Here is a 20,707-nt window from a genome sequence, read left to right as displayed (position 1 = left end):
GTGAAGAACCAGATAATAAAATACAACATAAATGGCTCTATTTCCTGCGCCGCAAACCCAGTCGTAACAACGCCGCTACCGTCAACTTTTAAGCTATGAACGTGTCGTCCTCCGCCGCCCATTCTCAGCTGCATACCATCGACTAAACTCTCCCAAATTCGTGCTTGTTGTTCTGCGCTCACAGTTAAGAACAAGACGAACCTTCTCGCTTGTATAACTCCATCAAGTCACAGTAACAGTTCTATGATTTGTCTCTTCTGTGCCAGGAGGTTACAGAAAGTGGAGCACAGGGAAATGAATGAAAAGTACCTCATCAATCTCATTATGAATGTTATTCAATGCAAGTCTCGGACAACCCTGTGCTCCTCGCACCAAGCAGAGGCTCGATGCGTGCAGGAATGCAATAGGGAGGTCACAGCAAGGAGGAAAAGAGAGGCAGGGATGAAAGGAGGAGATGAGGAGTGATGAGGTGATAGGGCAGGAGACATGAGGTCTGTCTTGAGAAGGGAGGAAGACTTAGCGATGGAGGAGGAGGAGGTGGGCTGGAGATGAGGGCCTGGAGGATCTGAAGCAAGAGAACGTACATATTGTCTCTGTGACTTCTCTCAATACCGAGTTCACATGTTGTTAGTGTGTACGGTGTCAGTTTATCATGTCAATAACCACTTGGCTTCCAAAATAATTTGTTCTCAGTGGCTTTCAAAAATAGATTTTTCATGGTGTTGAGATGACCTGTGTGCTCTGTTTTAGAGAAACAATGTTGGTATGTGTCGGCTAATTAGCCTTGTAGGTATTATTTGTTTATTGTGAAATACATTTGGCACAAAAAAGGGTAGTCATCAACATTTAACCATGGCAAATATAGTGGTTTTGCAGAATGCAAATGTATTGAATAGCTTCTTCCACAAAATGTACAAATGAATCAAATATAATATGTTATAACAGAATACGTAATACTATCACAACGATACAACCAGGTGCTGTACGGCTATAATATGTCTGACATGATGACAGTTGTGTATGGTTGTACTTTTTTGTTTCTTGAAAGCGCAGAAATGTGCAATTTGCACCAAAATCTCTGCGTAAAACAGCTGGAGGAAAAACTAAATCAGCAGTTGATTGTCATTCACAATCTTAGCTTTGTTCTTTATAACCAATACACTCTGCAGACTTCATTGAGGGATTGCGTGCTGTCAGTCGGATTGTGTCGTGACGTGTTGATGATCACTGCATATGCATTAGGAAACATGCGTAATATAAGTATTCCATGTATTTTAGTTTACACCACATACTAAACATGTAAACACTGTGGCTGTGTGAATGCAGGCTTTTCACCAGGATGTCTCATAGTAGGTTGTCATGTGACACAGTGGCAATACATCCTCCACAGCTGTCTGACGCAGTCCGCCAAATGCAAATAGAGTTGAATATAATAATAGTATAATAATAGTGTATTCCTCTCTATAACACAAGTGTTTATTTGCACTTGTTCTAAAACAATGCATGTTAAAAATCTCAGTGTATAACAAGATCTGTCTTGAGTAGTTGAACTTCATAGAGACGCTTTAACCAACTATTCACTTGATATTCATTTCCAAGAGAAATAGTTTGGCATTGCGTGTGTTTATTTGTTCATTACAACACATATATGAGCTGTTATGCCTGTTTATTGTGATGCACACTAAATGGTACTGCTTTGCTGGAATGTGGTTGGATCATACAGTAGTTAGAAGCACACAAACAGGGGAAGTCAGAGAAACGTTGGTGACCATGGAGCTGCCATCTGGAAGCTGTTTACCAAATGAATCTTCTCGGATTGGACTGATAGGAGTTTACTAATGCTTTCATTGAAACTCTGGAATCCCGTGTCGGGAACAACAACATCGACATTCCCAGAGGGGCATCAAACCCATTCTCGCTGAGTGAGGTAATGCGGAGCCCCTTTCCAGGCTTGTGCTCTTCATATGGCATCTGTTTAATCAGAGATGTTCTGGCAGGGCTACCGGTTAAATGTCACAGATACAGTATCTGCCAACCTATCGCTCCGTCTCTCACCTTACACTCTGCCGTGCACGTCCACCAAAATGCCAACATGAGCAGTTCCCATGACAGCGACTCCCTCTTTTTCTTCCAGCCCCAACTCTATTCTGGTCAAAGCAATGCTCGACCTCCATAACCTTCTCTCTTTTCTCGCTCTCTTCTTCACCTTCCAGGTGTCCAAATGATTGAGAAACAGATCCTTGGTCCTGTTTCTCTCCATGTTGCTAGCTAATAAGTCTCAGTGTTTATGTCCCTGGGCGTCTTGTGTTGCCTGCCCTCCTAACCACTTCCCGCTCAGGGCTACTTAAATGGCCTCGAGGAGGGAGGGGAGGGCTGCCAGAATAGTCTGGCTACTGTGCAAACCCTCAAATATTATGTAGTACTACACCTCATCCTGTGTCCTGCATTAAGGTTATGAAGCCAGATTCTAAACCAAAAATGATTGATTCAATTTCAATAAAGAAATAAAAGAAAATGGAGGTTTTGAACATTTCCAAAAGCCTGCTCTATTTGCCAGGAAGAGCGAGTAGTCACTGGCCAGATAAAGAGGTGCAACCAGAGGGAAATAACTTTGTTGATGGTGAGAGGGTTTAGGTTTCTCTGACGGGAACCGCGCTAGCCAGCTGACAGGAAAGAGCTGTGATATCTGTGGAATAATTTACCCCACTGACTTACTGCAACTGCTTTTCAAGGTAAACAAGCCGAGAGTAGACGTGTGTCCAGGCAGCGTTGTGTTCGTTTATGCCTGACTGACTGCGTGAAAGCTCCTCGTGGTGCCGAGCGTCATGCGGGCAGCATGTTCAATTGTGCTGTTATCGGAGGGAGAAAAATAAAGAGTTGTTCTCCTGTTCTTACGTGGCATCTCAGTGGTTTTTGTCGCACTTCCTGATTGAGAAATATAGGACAAAATGGCTCCTATCATTATGTGGCATCAGCTGTAGTGCATAAGTGTATGTGTGTGTGTGATTACAGAGCCTGCAGGCCTTTGACAAGATCTTTTGAGCTGTACTACATCAGTGACAGGTACATTTGTTTATTGGAAACTGAGATGATATTTATACATGTTCCCGGCTGTAGCGGCACGCCTCTAATAAAATGATCCCAACAGCCTATTAAATTCAATACACATTGATGTGATTTAAATGAAGGATTTCAGAGTTTCATGAGGTGCTTTCCCCCCCCCCGAATATTTCCTTAAGCTCCGGGACTCGGACCCTGTTGCTCGTCCATGTTTGGAATGAGAGGCAGCTGTGTGTGCGGATGTGTACCGATGACACAACAGAACATGTGAATGCATGACAAACACAGGTGTGTTATCTAAATGTAAGGGGATCAAGTGTGAGAAAGTGCGTGTGTGTGTTCTCTTGTCACACAGACACCTTTCTGTCCATGGAAGGAAGTCCTTGCTGTGCAGAATTGTGACACTAATGAGGAAACAGGCCACTGTGACAACTTCCTCGCTCACACACACACACACATTCAAACAGATGTACACAATCCGTCAGGTGTTTAGAAACCCCCCTGCAGGCTTTTGTTCTGCAACAGCTCATCCGTCTTTCTCCGGGGACAAATGAGTTCCTTTGGCGTGACATGCAGACAAAGAGCAGACAGGGCCTGACCTGCGTCACATAGCGCTGCAATAAAACTCTGTTGTTTCTACATTCAAGACTCATCTATGGGCTTGCATGCTGGTTTCACACATTGGGTCTTAAACCCAGCTCTACACAACCACACCTGCTAAACACTGGCATGTTAGCATTGGGATTTTGAGCATGTTTGCAAATTGTTGTTAGCAATTAGCTCAGTACAGAACAACTAGCATGGCTGTCGACTTTAGGTTTCAATCCACAGGATGTTATAGAGAAAGTTGTTGAATTAGTTTTCTTTTTCTAAATCAATCAGGTTGAGGTTCATTTTTTTTAGGGGTCTCTCCCTTCAAGAGCTGTCTTTGAAATGTATTGCACTTAACTGTGGATCAAAGAGGAAATCCAGTGATGATATGTTAAGGTTTTACTTCCTATTTACAATGACGTCATCGTAGTATGAGTGTAGGCCACAGCTGTGGTCAGAGGCATTATGTTTTTGTGTTGTCTGTCTGCCCTATTTTTGTGAACACAATATATCAGGAATGCCTGGAGGATTTTATCTTTTAATTCGGCACAAACATCCATGTAGATAACTGTGACCTTTGACCTTTATTCCCTTCTCCCATCGAAGCTAATAGACTCGGGACCTGCTGTTAGTCTCCAAAAACCCATGTCACACAAATACAGTTTATATTCTTTATGGTAAAAAATTTGTTGAGAGGAGTTTAATTACATAGTCATTTTGTTGAACGACGACACAAGGAAAGTAGTGCAGCCTACTCAGTTTGTCAGGTTCATTGTCAGTCATACGTACAAATTAGTACATCAAGTACCGTACAAAATTTGCGTGATGTTGATCTAGTGCAAACCCTTTTTAATACCTATGTAAACACTTTAAAGCCACAGTTTAAACAGACCGGGCTCTAAGTGATGCATCTTCTGCTGTGTTATGTAACGTGCTCTGTTGGTCACGTGTAAACGTTCGTTGTACGACAGAGAAAGCAATGAAGAGGGAGTCTGCATCTTTTTCAGCAATTGCAGATAAGACTGTTTAGCTTCAGCCTCTCTTTGAGTAACAGATTGTTTTTTATGACAACTTTAAAGCCACCTTGGATAAGAATCCCCTAATTATTCTGGACAGATTTTTAGTGAAAATACTTTGTGATTATTCAGAGTAACATGGACATTGTTTGTGGAAAGAAAGAGGGCTTTAATAGAAATGTTGTCAGCACCACAAAGTCGCTACTTTTTTTTCCTTCTCAACTTTGACCCCATGCGCCTTAAACATCGGTGCGGCTAATTTGTGGATTTTTCTGATTGTAAATTTAGCAGCAGTTTCGGAGACATACGGTACAAAATTCACGTGAACTCCCTGCTGTCCTCCTTCCCCACGCCGCTTCTCACCCCGCTTGGTTCTCCACCAGCACCCACCAACGATGCTAACACGCTCACCCGAGGAGGCGCAATGGGAAAACTGCAGGGGTCCAAGAGGCAGGGGTCCTCACCCAGCGAGCGCTAGCTAGCAAACGCTCACTGTCGCTGCTACAATAACGTGTGGCTATACTGTTGGAGCTCAAGTAAACAACAGCGTCGGCAGCGCTAGCTGCAGCAGCTAGCTCCCAACAACCACGGGGCAGTAGCAGCAGCAGCAGCAACAGCGGCTTATAAACCGTCGTGACTTGTTTATGATTAAATACAACTTTTGTATTTACTAGATGCGCCTTATAACCCACATTTTTCAGTACTATTTGATTTTTTTTTGTTGAGTGAAACAAACATCAAACAAACTGCTTCTCTAGTTTTCATGGCTCAGTACCTTGAAGTCCCTCCTCTAAACATTTATAGTATACTTTTAATAAATGGTAGACATCAGTGCCCGTGTCCACACAGTGAACCCGGTTCTCAGTTAGGAAGGGGACAGCTCATACGAGAGCCTGCTGTTTCAGAGGCGATTGACCTTGGGTCATGTATTATCCTCTTCTGCTCTCCATTGAGTGCTCATTGAGCACTCATCTCTCATTCTCACACCCTCGCTACAGTGTGTTTTTTTTGGGATAGTAAGACCTCTTTTATTCACCCCCAACCCCATAATTGTGTCTTTATTTGTATTTTGGGAAGGCCACATCTGCAGCACGGTGGAATTACTCTTGACTTATTGTTTACGTGTGAAAGTTTATTTAGTAGCAAAGGCAGAGGAACTCTAGCGTGATGTTGTTTTAACGTCACAAAAGAGAGGAAGGTCGGGGGTTGGGGACAGTAAAGCCTGGAGCTTGAACACAAGAGACCGTTTCTACATGCTGGTTTCTTTTCACCATAACCATGATCATCTCTTAGCCTGAACTGGCTATTTTAACCCAAGAAATGATCCTTCTCCAACATTAACCAAATGCTAATTGTGCCAAAAGGCCACCCAAGCCTTTACTACAACAGTGTCTGTTTACAAATCAGTTGTGTGAATCTATTTAACCTATTCAGCACTTGGCTTTGATTTATTTTTTCATAGCAGTAAAATGTATCTGCAGTGGACTGTGGCACACGCCTGAGAAAGGAAAAGACATGATGAGAGAGTTGGCTACCTCTCCTTGTTTCCCATCCGTGGTTAACCTTCCGAGCAGCCACACTGCCGGTCCAAACATTATTATTGCCACGACCTCCAATAAGTGTCACACATAGAGAACTACCAGAGAAACACTTTCAGTTCAGAAACCACGGCAGTAAACAACAACCATCAAAGAGTCTCTCTCACTCTCTCTCTCCCCCCCCCCCCTCCCCTTCTCCCAATGACACTGACCCGCGACTTTGAAATGTAATGTGTATGCATGGCTACTTGGACAAATGCACGTCCCACTGTGTATTCATGTCCACAAGTGTGTGTGTGTTTACTGAATCCTTGTTTGCCCACCTTGACTCATCAGGTGAAGTTGTGATCCTACCTGTACGTGATGAGAGCCTGCCATCACTGTGTCACTGTGTCTGTGGGTGACATAGCTGTGTATTTGCTCTCAGAGAGCAGGTGAGGAATATCACATCGCTCCTCTAAACCGCCTGCTCTCCCGCTCTAGCTCAGATATGACTGTTGTTTATACGATCGGACTTTGGAGACAAGGTGACGTCATTAATAGTCATTTCTACTGGCGCGTCTGCATCATGCAGGTTGTCGGTAAATGTGCAACAGTGTGAGCTCGTCTCGATGTCGGTCCTGTTACTCACAGCGTACCGTCGGCCTCATCGTCAGTCCGTCAGTGGAGTGAAAAAAGCTTGTTTTTACTTGTTGTGGAGACCAAGATGATTGGATTTAAACTTCATCGTTTAATCTCAACTTGTAACTTTTCTAACCTACTAGTTCAACTTTAAGGACCTCGCAATTGAAATAAGGGCTATTTAAGTTTCTATACATGGAAGTTGATTTATATATTAATTTTTTTTAAAGAAAACATCTAATTTACATGTCTCTCTTATACATGTCATGTCTGTCAGAGGCAGGAAGTTGTGTTTGCTCTTCCTGGGGCCCGTGTTCAACATCAAGGGAAGTTGCTAGCAACTAAATGTTTGACTAAATCTAAGTACTGCTGGCAGAAAAAAATGATTAATAAAGGTTTATCTTTACAGATACATACATTTTTTACATTTAGATGTACATATTGTACATTTTTACCTCATGCAGCTAGTAGAGGATTTGCAACTAACATCTATTTTCATCATGTGATGTCTTGTTTTATTTAACCAACAATCCTAAATTCAAGGATATTCAGTTGATGATCATGTAAAACAGAGAAAACAAGCAAATCTTCAAGCTGCTAGCAGAGGTAGCAGTAATTATATTTCTATTTATTTAGCATCTTTGCTCCAGAAATGGCTTAAATGTTTCTCAAACATTAATAAAACAACAAATTATTTCTGCTTAAAAGGAACTAAGATGTTAAATGTCTTCAACGTGTCAGTGTTGGAGGCAGAGAGCGGTAAGACCAATCCAGAAAGGATCATGCCCGGCATCTTAACAGAGTTTCATCTGTTTGGTGGAAGGAGTCCACTGGCAAACATCGAGTAATGGCACCCGTCCCAAAACATTAAGAAAAACAACCCTGGAAAGGTTATTTAAGTACAAAAGAAGATGTGCCCTTCTATCCTATGCTCCTTTCCAGGAATTTTCTTCTTTGTTTGAGAGAGAGAGAGAGAGAGAGAGAGAGAGAGAGAGAGAGAGAGAGAGAGAGAGAGATATCTGTACACTGGAAATCTGTTGCATGAGATTAAGTTCTTGTTAATACCAGATTGTCATGGAAAGACACGCTTGTACGTCAACACAACTCTTCTCTTTGTCCTTTGGACTTTCTATCAGTCTTTCTCTCGTTAGTGGTCTTGGGCTTTGCTTTTATCTTTTATTGATTTGGATTGTTGCAGAAAGTAATTAATTGTCAATACGTTGCATTACCACAGCCTCTATTTACTACAGTTACATAAGATGAGACACTATTTGGTAATTTAGTGTATTGTTTGGTAATTTTTTTGTCCTTTTTACAAGTTAATTGAGGCCTGGGAATGAACGAAATTGCAAAAAAGACGTCCGACAGTGGGCAGGGACATGAGCAGCCAGTTGATCATACAGGTTTAAAACAAGAGCGCACTCACTTTTGCATTTACTTTGAACAAACCGTCTGACTGCTTATGTTTGTTGCCTTGTTGTCTTGGACTTTCTTAGAGCGATGTCGCCGTGTTCCTAGATCTTTCAAATTACTTTGGTGAGTACAACGTTAGAACCAACTTGAAATAAACTGAACATATTCCTTTAAAACAATACCTCCGCATGTGTGCATCATATTATTCATGTTGTGCGTGTGCAGGCGGGCGTGCAGGCGGGCGTGCAGGCGGGCGTGCAGGCGGGCGTGCAGGCGGGCGTGCAGGCGGGCGTGCAGGCGGGCGTGCATGTGCGTGTGTGCGTGTGTGTGTCTGTGTGTGTGTGTTGACAGCTGTGTCTACTCAAATAAGATGTAGAAAGCTGCCAGCATCAGCTCACATTTCACTGTCTCCTCGCCCTCCAACTCTCAGGTGTCAGTCAGGTGCCCTAAGAGGGTTAAAGAGGGTTGAAGAGGGTTGAAAAAGTGACCGTCACATGTGATGTCTCTTTGTCTCCAAAGAGTTTTTTAAAAGTCAGACAGATATAGCTTCTGTTCCGGTACAGAAGCTTTATCTTACTTTAATTGAAAGTAATCCTGGTGTTGATACGCGGCTAGAAACGACGGGCCTCTGACACGTCTCCTGTGTCAGAAAGAAGCTGCAGTGCCACGTATTTACTCTGCTGAAAGCTCTCTATACCCGCTGGCACACACTCCCACTGGCTCCAAGCCAGGGGAGATCCAGAGCTGAGCTTTGGGAAAAGACCTACTGGCTTGTGTGCGTGTGCGTGTGTGTGTGTGTGTGTGTGTGTGTGTGTGTGTGTGTGTGTGTGTGTGTGCTTGAAACTCAAACCCTGGTTAACTCACTATGATGTTAACAGCTATTCCACTTCACATTGAATTTCCCTTGTTGATTTGGTTCTCTGTCAATTGTTCGAAACATAGATACTCATTTCAAAATAATATTCACTCTTTAATGTATTGCTATAGCTCACTTAAATGTATTAGGATTGTGATGGTGTGTAGTTGTTACTACATACCTTGCGAAAAATAAACAGTGTGACCTTAAAATCACTCGTTCAACCAACAGTCCAAAACCCTAAAACATAAAATTCATAGTAGAGAACAAAATAAAGCAAATATTTGTATTTGAGAAGCTGTAATGTGACAAAACGTGTACTTTTGGACTGCAACCGTTATTCACAAAAAAGTAGCTTCTGATTAATTAATCTTCAAGCTGACGGATGTGTCAACTCAGAATACTGTGCATGCGAGTGTGTTCATTTGCAGGCAGTGGAAATCATTTGCACACTGCCACCGACACACGTCACTTCACACAGAATCAGTGTCACTTCCCTCTTTCAGTAAAAGAGAATTACTCTTCATAGAAGTGGGTTTAATTGATTTCATTTTGGTTGTCCGCTTCCTTTTTTCACTGATAGAGACTACAATAAACGCTTCCTTCTAAAAGGACCTTTTTCCCTTGAATCAGTTGTGTCAGCAGCTATACGACACATTTCCAAAGACACGTCTATCTGTCTCTCGCCTTTTTGACCATTGCAGGGCGAGCTAACGAGTACCACGTGGTGACGTGCTATTCCAGCCTGACACCAGTCCGTTCCAGTTGTTGTTGTTTTAGTTTGTCCAATTCCAGGTCGGGTTTTAGCTGAGGCCTGCCACAGAGAGAGAGAGAGAGACTGCAGGTTCAGAAAGCTGGAAGCATGCACTCTGCAAGTATTTGAATTATGCCATTGACGTCAGCACAGTCATAAAGTAGACGGCTGCCCTTCCCCTGAAGTATTCCCTTGCCAGCAGGCCTGTTCAGCTCAACGCAGATGGATTCAAACGCTCTCTGCTTCACAGACCGACTCTTTTGTTTGGGTATTTGGGAAGCATACCCCCCCCCCCCCCCCCTCCTCCTTCTCCTTCGCCTCCACCTCCCTTCCCCGCCTAAAAAACACCACCACATCTTTGTGGTACAGGGCAGAAAGCTGCCTTTTCACAAATTAATTCAACAATAAAATACCCCCTATCAATTAAAATCCCCTAATTATTATCATCAAAGACCCCCCAAAAAAAGTAAAACATGTTGTGGTGATCATTACTCTGCAGTAAAGGGGCTGATTTTTTTTGGCAGAGGCCGGATCCAGATATTTTTTTTCATCAAACTGATCTTAGACCGTAACATTAGATGTTACTTGGCGTAAACTAGTATTTAATCTTGATTCAATCAGGAAGTTTCCTTTTTTTTTTATCCAAAATGGACAAACACAATCAATCTGGTTTTGCCTGCTCACCAGTGCCAAAAAATTGGCTCAATTAGATTTTGTGATGTGGTTTGAGACGCACACAAACGCAGATACAGTGACAGACCCTGCTTACCCATCATGGTGGAGGCATGCTGTTCAAGGTCGTTTGAGGTTTGTCTCAGCTGGTCTTCATATGTTACTGGAGACACTGATTCTTCGTTGCACGCAAACCTCTCCATCACAGAAGCCCTCCGGTGCCTTCCCTCGCTGCGCTCATCAAGCCTTTACTGCCTCCTTCAAGGTCTTCACACTAAATGCAGTCAAGATAATGTTAATAAGACAGTCATGTTTTTATTGGCAACGGCCTCAACAAAGCTGTAAAAATGTTTGGACCAAAAGGATTTCTTGCTTGAGCTCAATAAAATGCCATTCAGATATCAAAGACCCAAAAAGAAAGAGGAAGCGTGGCAACGATGGGTCTTGTTTAGTTGCACGTTAGCCCATTGAGGTTGTTAACTTCCTCATTATGAGTAAAATGAGTCAAAACCTGTAAAAGTTATCGCACCCCTGGTTTAGAAAGGAGAAGGCTTCAATATTTTAAGGATGTAAAATATATATACCGATCGATCCTGTAGGGAAAGGTTGGCAGCCTAAAAACGTGATTTAGCTCATCGCTAACAACAATTCGTCGGCCATTTAGTGTCACAAAGGCCAGTGTTATACTCCATCCACAGAGACGTCCCCCCGGGCAAAAATAATCTGTGTGTCTGTGTCTCGGGACCCGCTTGCTCTCTGACCCGTCTTGTGACATGTATGACATTAGAGTAACACACTGTGTGTCATGGGAACATAATGAGGTAACACATTCCCTCTAACAGGCCAGTCGGTCTACTCAGAAATCATAAAATGAAGTAAGTCATACGGTGTCGGTTCAGAAACAGTATCATCTCCATGTCAGGTCACCGTATTACCTCAGTTCAGAATCATCTCCCGTGTATTCACTCTGTACATCCCTCACCACACTCGTCTTATGCTGGCACTTTGTTGCTTTTGCTATTTAAAGGAGTAGTTTGACATTTCTGGGAAGAAGCAGGGATGTGAGGAAATGTGTTTGTGAAGCTCAAAGCGTCACATCTAGCAGTTAAATATATTAACAGCAACACATATAGTTTGAGAGTTCAGGATTTTTGCAATATCTTTTTTGGATTTCTCCATCAATGAAATGATTTTTTTCTACAATTTTGAAAACAAATGTGAGAATAGGATATCTAAAAACTGGAACATTAAAGCGAAAAATCTCACATACTTATGTGAGAGTGAAAAAGTGTTTTACTCTTTTGGGATCTACGGCTAAATGTCTAAACTATATACGCAGCAAAGAGGAGAAATTGAGTTTGACTCAGTATGTGATTTAGACCTTTTCCTCAGACTTTGAAGCCGAGTTGGGTCCAGCTGCAGCAGCTGCATGTTGGCCCCTTCAGATTTTCGCAGAAGTTTTCCTGATGGTTTTTAGAAACCCTTCCTCATCCCAGACGTCAGGTCCACCCCCGCACCAACAGTAAAGCTCTGTGATCGTAACTCTAGACAGCACTTTGAAACCTAAGAGAGAGAGAAAAAAAAAAGCATCAACAACAGCGACAGAAGTTTGGCTAACTGGGTTCATGGCTCCTCTGATCCATGCTAATCAACCCGAGGGGCAAATGCCAGTCAGCAGGACAATGAGTCCCATTCAGCCCAGTCGGTGCTGTTGCTCCCAATGTGGGAGTTCAACTCAGGTAACACAGACAAAGCCTGGTCTGTTGCTGTGTGTTTGTGCGTATAGTGTACACATGTTTGAGCGTATAGAAGCTGAGAGCGAGACAGTGTGGTGAGAAGGAGCCAAATGTGGGAAAAGAAGATGTGAGAGTTTATGAGCGCAGGAGTCAAAACAGATGGGAGCGAGTGCAGCTCAAGGACAGGATGGTCTTCCACTCACCAGTCCACAGAGTTGCTGATAGGACGGATACAAACAGCCTCGTTGACGTCTGTCTGTATCATCGGAGGGAGATGTAAAAACAAAACATTTGGGGGTATTTACGCCAGAAGATGAGGAGCAGTCAGATAGCAGTAAATCCTGTATGTAAGACGCCTCGGGCCTCCGTGAACCTCCAGACTTCTGTCTCTGAGCTCAGATCAGTACTTTATGCTCCTCACAGTCAGCTCCTACACGCATAAATCACTCTGCATCGCTCTGTGTTTAAATACATTGTACATGTGTGAATCATGAGTTTGTGTGTATGACGTAGACATGGTCTAATATACAAGGCATGACTTGTTGGGAAAATCAAATTGTTTTTTTTTTCTTTTCTCTCCAAATTTGTATTATTATTATTATTATATTATATAATACTATAACTTTGTTATTCTGTTCGGCCGCTGACGTCCCACCACTGATGTGTGTGTATATATATATATATATATATATATATATATATATATATATATATATATATATATATATATATATATATATATATATATATATATGCTATGCTAAGCTAACTAATCTCATTGAACTTTTGATCAAGAAAGCAAATGTATTTTCCAACATGTCAAACTGTTCTTATGCTCAGATAATCTCCTTTGGAGTTTGGTGACGTCCAAGGGCGACCAGGCCAAGGTAACATCTTAAAAGGTTGTAGACAAAAGAATGCAAACTTAGTCAAAGCAATAGCAAAACACACAGCCACGCTGCAAAGGTTGAGAAGAGCTAAGAGCAGAGATAAATACAAATCTTAAATGTGGCTATCAGCTTTCCTCAATTTAATATCCCTCGGCACATTATTACGAGTATCTGCAGCAGAGAACATGGAAGCGGTCAATATACAGACTTGCTGTGACTAACGGAGACGCGTATGACAAGCTGAAGCGGTTCTGCTTTTGACCGATTGCCTCGTTACAACACATCAGAATTGGTAATCTGTGAGTCAGCGTCCAACGTGTGTCACCGTGCTGCTTCTCGACAGCCACCACAGGAAAATGGCACCGCTATGTTTTTACTATTAACGCACGCGAGAGCAACACATTTACCCGACAATGGCTTTAATAAAGCTGCAAATTCATAAGCGCTGAAGCCTGTGTCAATCCTCCATTGCAACAAAACGTCCATTATCTGCTCCCTTCTATTTATAATTCTCAACCACAGATCAACACAATCCTGATGCCATCGATTGAGACATTATTTATATTCCGCCGCCCAGATAAATGAGCTCTAATAAAACACAGAAACATGATGTCATTTCTTCTCAGAACCCAACTTACAAGAATGTTTCAATCAGTGTTTTGGGGCCACAAAGCATGCTCCTGACCACAAACTGCTCCACCACCCTCCGTCCCTCTTTTTACAATACTGCAAGTTAGTCGTGGATTTAGCAATTCTGCTCATTTAAAGTCATAATTTGGCTTTGTAAGACGTGAAAAAGCAGCGGTGCAACAGCCCCCTTCGCCATACCATCTCTGATCTTTGATCGGAAGTGTTGCGTAACGGCCCAGAGAGTTTTAGATCAAACTGTTCTCTGTTTCTTGTAAAGCAGTAGTTGTCACAAAAGAATGGCTTATCCTCTGACTTTGTCATTCAGGAACCTGGCGTCACTGCCAATCGGCCTACGTCAAAGTCTGGTTTCTCTTTGAGTGTTTGTGCTGTGTTTGTGCCACTTCACAGAAAAAGTGGCAGCTCACCCTTCACGACACGTTAATATCATGAAGGATTACCTGATACATTAAAAGCAGGAATGAGCATGAAAGGATGACATCTTATTCCGTTCACAATGACATATTTACTTTGTCTGCTGATAATAAGCTGCAGCGCACCGACTGTGCTGCAGCTATAGCATCACAACACAGGCAGGAAACACACACACACACACACATACACATATACAAGTATACTTCTGGGTATACTTGTATATTCTGATAGCAAGTTCTGCCATGCACCTGCACCTGCTTTTGCAAAAAATAAGTACTTTAAAGTCCTCAATGACTTGACAGAGCAACAGACATTTAGAAATTCTCTATCACTGTTAACACTGATATTGTAAGAGATTTTGTATATTAAAGTAATGAACCACACCAGACTAAAAAAAGAGTTGCTATTGGGATTAATAATTGAAATGTGTTCTTTTTCATCTCTAATCTGAGATGCAATCAAAGAAAAACAATTTGCTGATGGAGACAATGACATGAACACATGTACAATATGTACAGGACAGCTACTTCAATGCATCGGGACGGTCGTATTTTGTGTTGAGGATTTTATGAGGTGTGTATATAGGGATTGATCTGTTTTTTTAGTCCATCTCTTTCTGCTCATATTCACAGAAAACCTCTACATGTGTGATGTTATCACTAAAAGGTTCCAGCTGACAATCGTTCCTAATTGTTGACGCTGTTTTTGTGTTGTTGTTTGGTGCTGAAAGCCTGTTCGGCTTAAACTGAACTGAATCTTGGATCTAGAGAGAGAACTGACATTATCTCTCTTTGCCCTGCCTCCCCCAGCTGGAAAGTACATGTTTGGCATTCATATTTCAGCTAATGTCGGTCCACTGGCGTCTGGCTGGATTGTACATGTGTGTGTTTTCCTTTCTGCCGCTGTGGGACAGACGTTGTAAGGTCTAAGCGCTGATCAGAAAGGTCCTTGGTGGAGGCGGTGGAAATCCCCTCTGACATTGTGTTGTGCGTGTGTGTGTGTGTGTGTGTGTGTGTGTGTGTGTGTGTGTGTGTGTGTGTGTGTGTGTGTGTGTGTGTGTGGGTGTGTGTGTGAGGCCATGTGAGTACACAGAGCAGACTTCTGTAACTAAAGTAATTAATAGTATGCAGCCAACATGCCTCTTCTTTTCAAACAAGTGAGAATATAAAATGTGTATTTGTTGCTCAAATTCAGGGAATTTAAACCCTATATCTATAATTATTTTTGACTAGTTTGGTTCAAAATCAAGGCAGAACTCCTTCACTGTGGTTTCCAGCACCACACTCAAATGATTCCTGGAAAGTTTGAGACTAATCTTTTTAGAGTTCATTGGCCTTTACCGACATTTCTATTGTTTCAATAGATCTTGTCTACAGAAGTATGTACAACTTGTCACAGGATTGGATCATCATTCAATTACCTTTAAGGTTAACTCAGAAACAGTGAAGCCAGTTCACGTCTCGCAATGATTTAGTTTGACTCATCTGTCTTTTATCTGCAGAATAAAAACAGAGACTGGATTGTGTTTATTCGATAGTCATTTACACACATTTCCCTCTGAAGGGATGTATTTAAAGCATTGACTTGATTAGATTTGATCATACTAGCGTTGAGAAATAACTGAGAGTTAATGTCCAATGACTGAGCACATTAATCCTTGTTTTTTATTTGACTGGTGGGCAACTGTACTGGAGGGAAGAGTAACTGTTATTGGCTTTGTTGGGTCGCTGGGCAGAGATCAGAGTAACACTGTTATACAAGTGCCGGAGTTAAGGTTAGTGCATCTGGCACCTACCGAGATGTGGCACCCACAAGAAGTTGGCCTTGTGAGCAGTTTTAGATCCTGACTCGCGAAACCCGATTTTACAGCACTTTACTCATTTTTTTTTAGGTTTTGAAAATCAAAGTCATGCACGTGGTTAAGAGCTCAAGTAATAAATCTAGCAATTGAGTTTGATCCCTGAGTGCAGCCTCACAACCACACACATAAACACCCATCATGCCAAACCTTTTTTGTTGTTGTTGATCACATCCAAAGCCTCTTGCCCTGAGCTGTAAACTAATCTAGTTTTGCAAAAGATATTACGACTTAAAGTTGTGTTTTTCTGTCAATTTGTTGAATGGCTCTACATGTTGATCTCGCAGACTGTGAAGTCTGAGCTGTAGTGAATGTCCAATGCCTGACGATGTTATATGTCTCCTTGAGGTGACAATAGCATTGAATGTTTTCCCTCGTGAAACCTACATTTAAAAAGCGTTGTTTACGTCCATGTTGGATATCTTGCAGTCTTCCCTGCATTTGCTGAACGTCTTGGCGCATTACACACACATGTAGACCTGTTGGGTAGTATTGGCAAGACTGTGTTTTACCACCTGCATGAAGAGGAAAAACTCCACAAAGTACCTTAATTGTTTAAAAACGAAAAAGGATCACAACACTGTGCCGGGATTGCTGAATTTATCTTACTTTGACCCAGAATCTAAAAGTTAACTGATTTAGCTTTTACGCTCTTTTTAAGCAGTCTGCAAGTTTACATTTTGTAATTGGATATTTCTGAATAAAATGTTCCTTTAAAAGTTGTCGTCAACTCCTCTCTAACTTCACGATGAGCGTCATACTCATCTAAGCCGTCGATACCATGAAAAAAGAATAAAAAACTCCCCCACTTTACTCGATAATAATTCTCACACTTTCCATTCTCATAAGTATCGAATAACAAAAACATCCTCCGCATTTACGCAGAAATCACATATCATTAAAAGTGTTGTGAAAATGACTTTTTTACCATTATTGCATACAAACATAATTATGAATCCATCCACATATCCAGACGGCAGCAACGACCACATGTGCGACTTTCAGTCGAAGCAGAAAGTTTAAAAGTTCAAATGAAAGAACTGTGAGGAGGAAAAGGACCTTTCTATGCTGCTGAAGTACACAAACCACCTCAAACGTGTTGAGAATACGGGAAAGAAACATCTCAATTGAGTGCAAGCCGTTTCAACATCAGAAGCTTGCTAGTTAAACTAAACTAAACACACACACACACACATATTCTCTCCCTCCCCTCATCAGAGTGAAGGAAGGCTGTGGGCACAGCGCCAGGTGCCTCTCATGTTTGGGAGAGCAAACAGGCGCGAGTCTTTGATGGCGAGGAGATCAGAGCAGGGGACACATTCTACGTGGCCACGCTAAGGTCGCCGCAGTGCACACCCTCCTGCCATGTTGTGCTCTGCAGCTAGGATACCCGGAGTATACACCATTCAGGGGCAGCAGGGTGTGTGTGTGTGTGTGTGTGTGTGTGTGTGTGTCAGTCAGTTCAGCCCCACTGGCCATCGCATCGCACACCCTCCGCTTTCCAAGTTCAGTTCTAGGAACATGGACTCGACATTCGTGCGAGAATATTGCAGCTTTAGCTCTTGTGTTTCTGTGTAGCTGGTCACTGGCACTCTGTAGTGTCAAGTAGTCATTTGCCCGGAGCAGCAGCAAGATTATATAAAAAAAACAAAAACCCAGTGAAGTCCAGACACTCGTGGTGGTTGATGAGGCGGATGGATGATGAGGAATCTGCGAAGATGGGAACTCGGAGGGTTGCGTCGCAGCAACGTGAACGTACTGAAGGAGACAGTCGTATTTCAAATGAGACGGCAGTAAGATGAGACGCTAACATTGGATAGAAGAGACCAGCTGATCAGAACAGCTGATATCTTGACAGCCCCATTGAACAATGACGGCGATGAAATTACGAGTGAGATGCATGAGAAATAAACTCCAGCCTGAGCGTCAAGAGTATCGTCTTCCTGACTGAACTTAGACTGGAGACGTGTAGGTTCAGTAATCAAGACGACTGTAACAAAAGAGTTTATCGCACTCAGACTTTGATGTTATTGCGGCTTGAATACAATAGTTGTTCTTTCTATGTATTGAATTTGTTCCACTACAATCACTTTTTGAGCTCACTATTGAAATCATGTATTAACCTTTTTTTCTGGCAAAAATGACAAAATGTGTGAATATTTTCTGCTTTCCTTCGCCTTGATATTAAACTGAATATTTTAGGGTTTTGGACTAAACAAGACATTTGTCAACATCACCTTTACTTCACTGTTTTATGACATTTTATTGACTAATGATGAGTCCATTCCAGGAGTGGATCATTTCCAGATTCCATCGAAAATGAAAATAATCAGTTATTGCAGTAATTTGAATCCAGTATAAATGACTTAAAAAACAGAGTTACCAAATGTTTTGCAAATAAAAGGCAGCACAGGGTATAAAGTGCACACAGTGAACTGTTGCAAAATGTTACGGAAATATTGTTCAGTTCTGGTAAAATAGATATCAAAGCCAGTTCCTGTAATTCTGTCTCCTGGCTGCATTTCTATCTGTACTGTGGTCGGGCCTTTGACCTACTGTGTATTAACTGCAAAACAGTAACCACACATTTCTTTACAACAGCTGTTCCCATTCATGCACAAGACAAAAAGGACAAATGTTCTCAACTCTGCATGGACTTAAAACACAAAACATCAAGTGGGGCCCAACCAAAGGCCGATCAGTCCATTTTCATGTTTCTGTCTCAACTCCTGTTTAAACAAAACAGTTTTGCTATCTGTCATCCGTCCAGAGTCGCTCATAAGATACGATGACACCGATGAATCCGTGGCTTTAAGTTTAAGTCTGTATTTGTGTACGCGTGAAATCCATTCACAGATCACACAAAATGTTGTTTTGCCGTGATAAAAGCGTACGTGCGTGCACACGTGTGTCGATCTACAGGTGTCTGTTTGCTTCCTGTGAGGGGGATGAAGTGTGTCTGTGTGTGGCGAGGCGTCACACACGCAGACGCACTTATACTCAATTACTCACAGAGAGAAAGTTAAGTGTGTGACAGAGCGAGGAGGTCCTATAGCTTTCCTTTTGACAGCTGTGAGTCCCACTGCAGCAGCAGCAGCAGCAGCAGCAGCAGCAGCACCAGGCGGCCCAAGCGGGGACCTGTGGGTGGATGTTGCCTAGGAGTGGCGGGCCAGCGCTCGGGCTCCATGTTCGACCTCTGTTCTGACAGCGTGTCTGTGTGTGCCGGCTGCTTGTTGACAGATGAGGCGTACCAGAAGCTGGCCACGGAGACGATGGAGGAGTTGGACTGGTGTCTGGACCAGCTGGAGACCATCCAGACCTACCGCTCTGTCAGCGACATGGCCTCCAACAAGGTAGGAGAGGCCGTTTGCTAACTTTATCATTCCATTCTTCTTCTTCATTAGTGGAGAAAATGTTCAAAATGTTGACAGAGAAAATACTCTTTGAGGAGCTCTCAAATCTAAGCAAGAAGCACCCGTCCTTCAGCATAATATACACATGAACGACAGTGTACAGCATCCAGAGACACTGGAAAGCTGTAAACAGACATGAACTTAGCGTGACCTTGAACAGAATTAAAGGTGCCCACATGTACAGTAAGAAGAGGTTGCTTTGTTCCGGGCTGCAGCAGTAGGCAGTGTTGGCATGAACGCCGTCAGGTTCAAAAGATTGGATGATACTTAAACCATCGCTAAACGCCATTAATGTCTGCAACGTTGCTTTTTTTTCTCTTTGTGCAAAAAATGGAACTGTGTGTTGGCCTGCTGTGATCCTCTTATCCTCTTCCTTGTCAAACAACGTTTCACTGTTATCACTTATCACTTGATTGACTCTGCTATTGTGTACTATAACTCTTATCCGTAAACATATCTAAGGATGGCTAATCCGCAATCTGCTTGATACATTTTCCCTTTCATTAGTAGAATAAAACATCCATTTCTGTCCAGGCTCACCTACTATGATGCAGGATATATATTGGGAACAAACGTCCTGATGGTGGCAATGTTACAGCTCCCTGAAGTTTCATTTCCTTTTTTTCATATAATTTTAAATAAGCAAAAATGCTCAAGTGGACAAGAGGAAATGGTTTGGTGTCTCCAGTGGTTTTTGTTGTAATTATACCTCAGACTGCTGTAGAGGGTTGACTCAAAACTTTCAATACCTTCTATGATTTGCTTGTGGTTATGAAATTCACCGAAAAGCCAGCGTGAAGCCAGTTGTGTGTAAGAGAGTCTGAAAACCGTCAGGCCAGCAAACAAAGAGGATAAGCTTGTTATTTCTCATAAAATTGGACAACAGGATGCGAGGGATCCCGCAGTGGGTGAAAAACAATAAACCAGAGTGTGTGTGTGTGTGTGTGTGTGTGTGTGTGTGTGTGTGTGTGTGTGTGTGTGTGTGTGTGTGTGTGAGATCCATGCAGACCCCTGGGCAGAGTGACTCTCTTTTCCTGTCTCCTTCCTGATCCCCCGCTCTCCAGACGACAATAGACATCCCATCATGTCCGTTTGGATGGTTGATGGTCGTGTTTATTTTTTTCCCATCGCTGTCGTCATCTGGACTCACATCCAGCCCCGACAGTCAGCTGGACTGGTTTCAGCGAGGACACATGAGGACGACTGAATAAATACTATTAAGCTCTT

At 42.4% G+C, this 20,707-nt stretch overlaps 1 protein-coding gene across 3 annotated transcripts in view; it reads left to right on the top strand.

The window, feature by feature from the left end:
* pde4ba (phosphodiesterase 4B, cAMP-specific a) overlaps positions 1-20,707 on the top strand; it is a 132,898-nt gene that overhangs the window by 96,578 nt on the left and 15,613 nt on the right. For all 3 annotated transcript variants that reach the window (XM_068589577.1, XM_068589578.1, XM_068589579.1), the window contains one exon: positions 19,308-19,420. In XM_068589577.1, coding sequence (XP_068445678.1) covers positions 19,308-19,420 — 113 coding nt within the window. The remainder of the gene's footprint in view (positions 1-19,307; positions 19,421-20,707) is intronic.

This window comes from Clinocottus analis, unplaced genomic scaffold, assembly GCF_023055335.1.
Source record: "Clinocottus analis isolate CAN_PGR_092001 unplaced genomic scaffold, fCliAna1.0.p SCAF_23, whole genome shotgun sequence".
In the NCBI taxonomy this organism is placed as follows: domain Eukaryota; kingdom Metazoa; phylum Chordata; class Actinopteri; order Perciformes; family Cottidae; genus Clinocottus; species Clinocottus analis.
The sequence above is the reverse complement of the archived record's forward strand: the minus strand, read 5'-3'. Positions and strand labels throughout refer to the sequence as shown.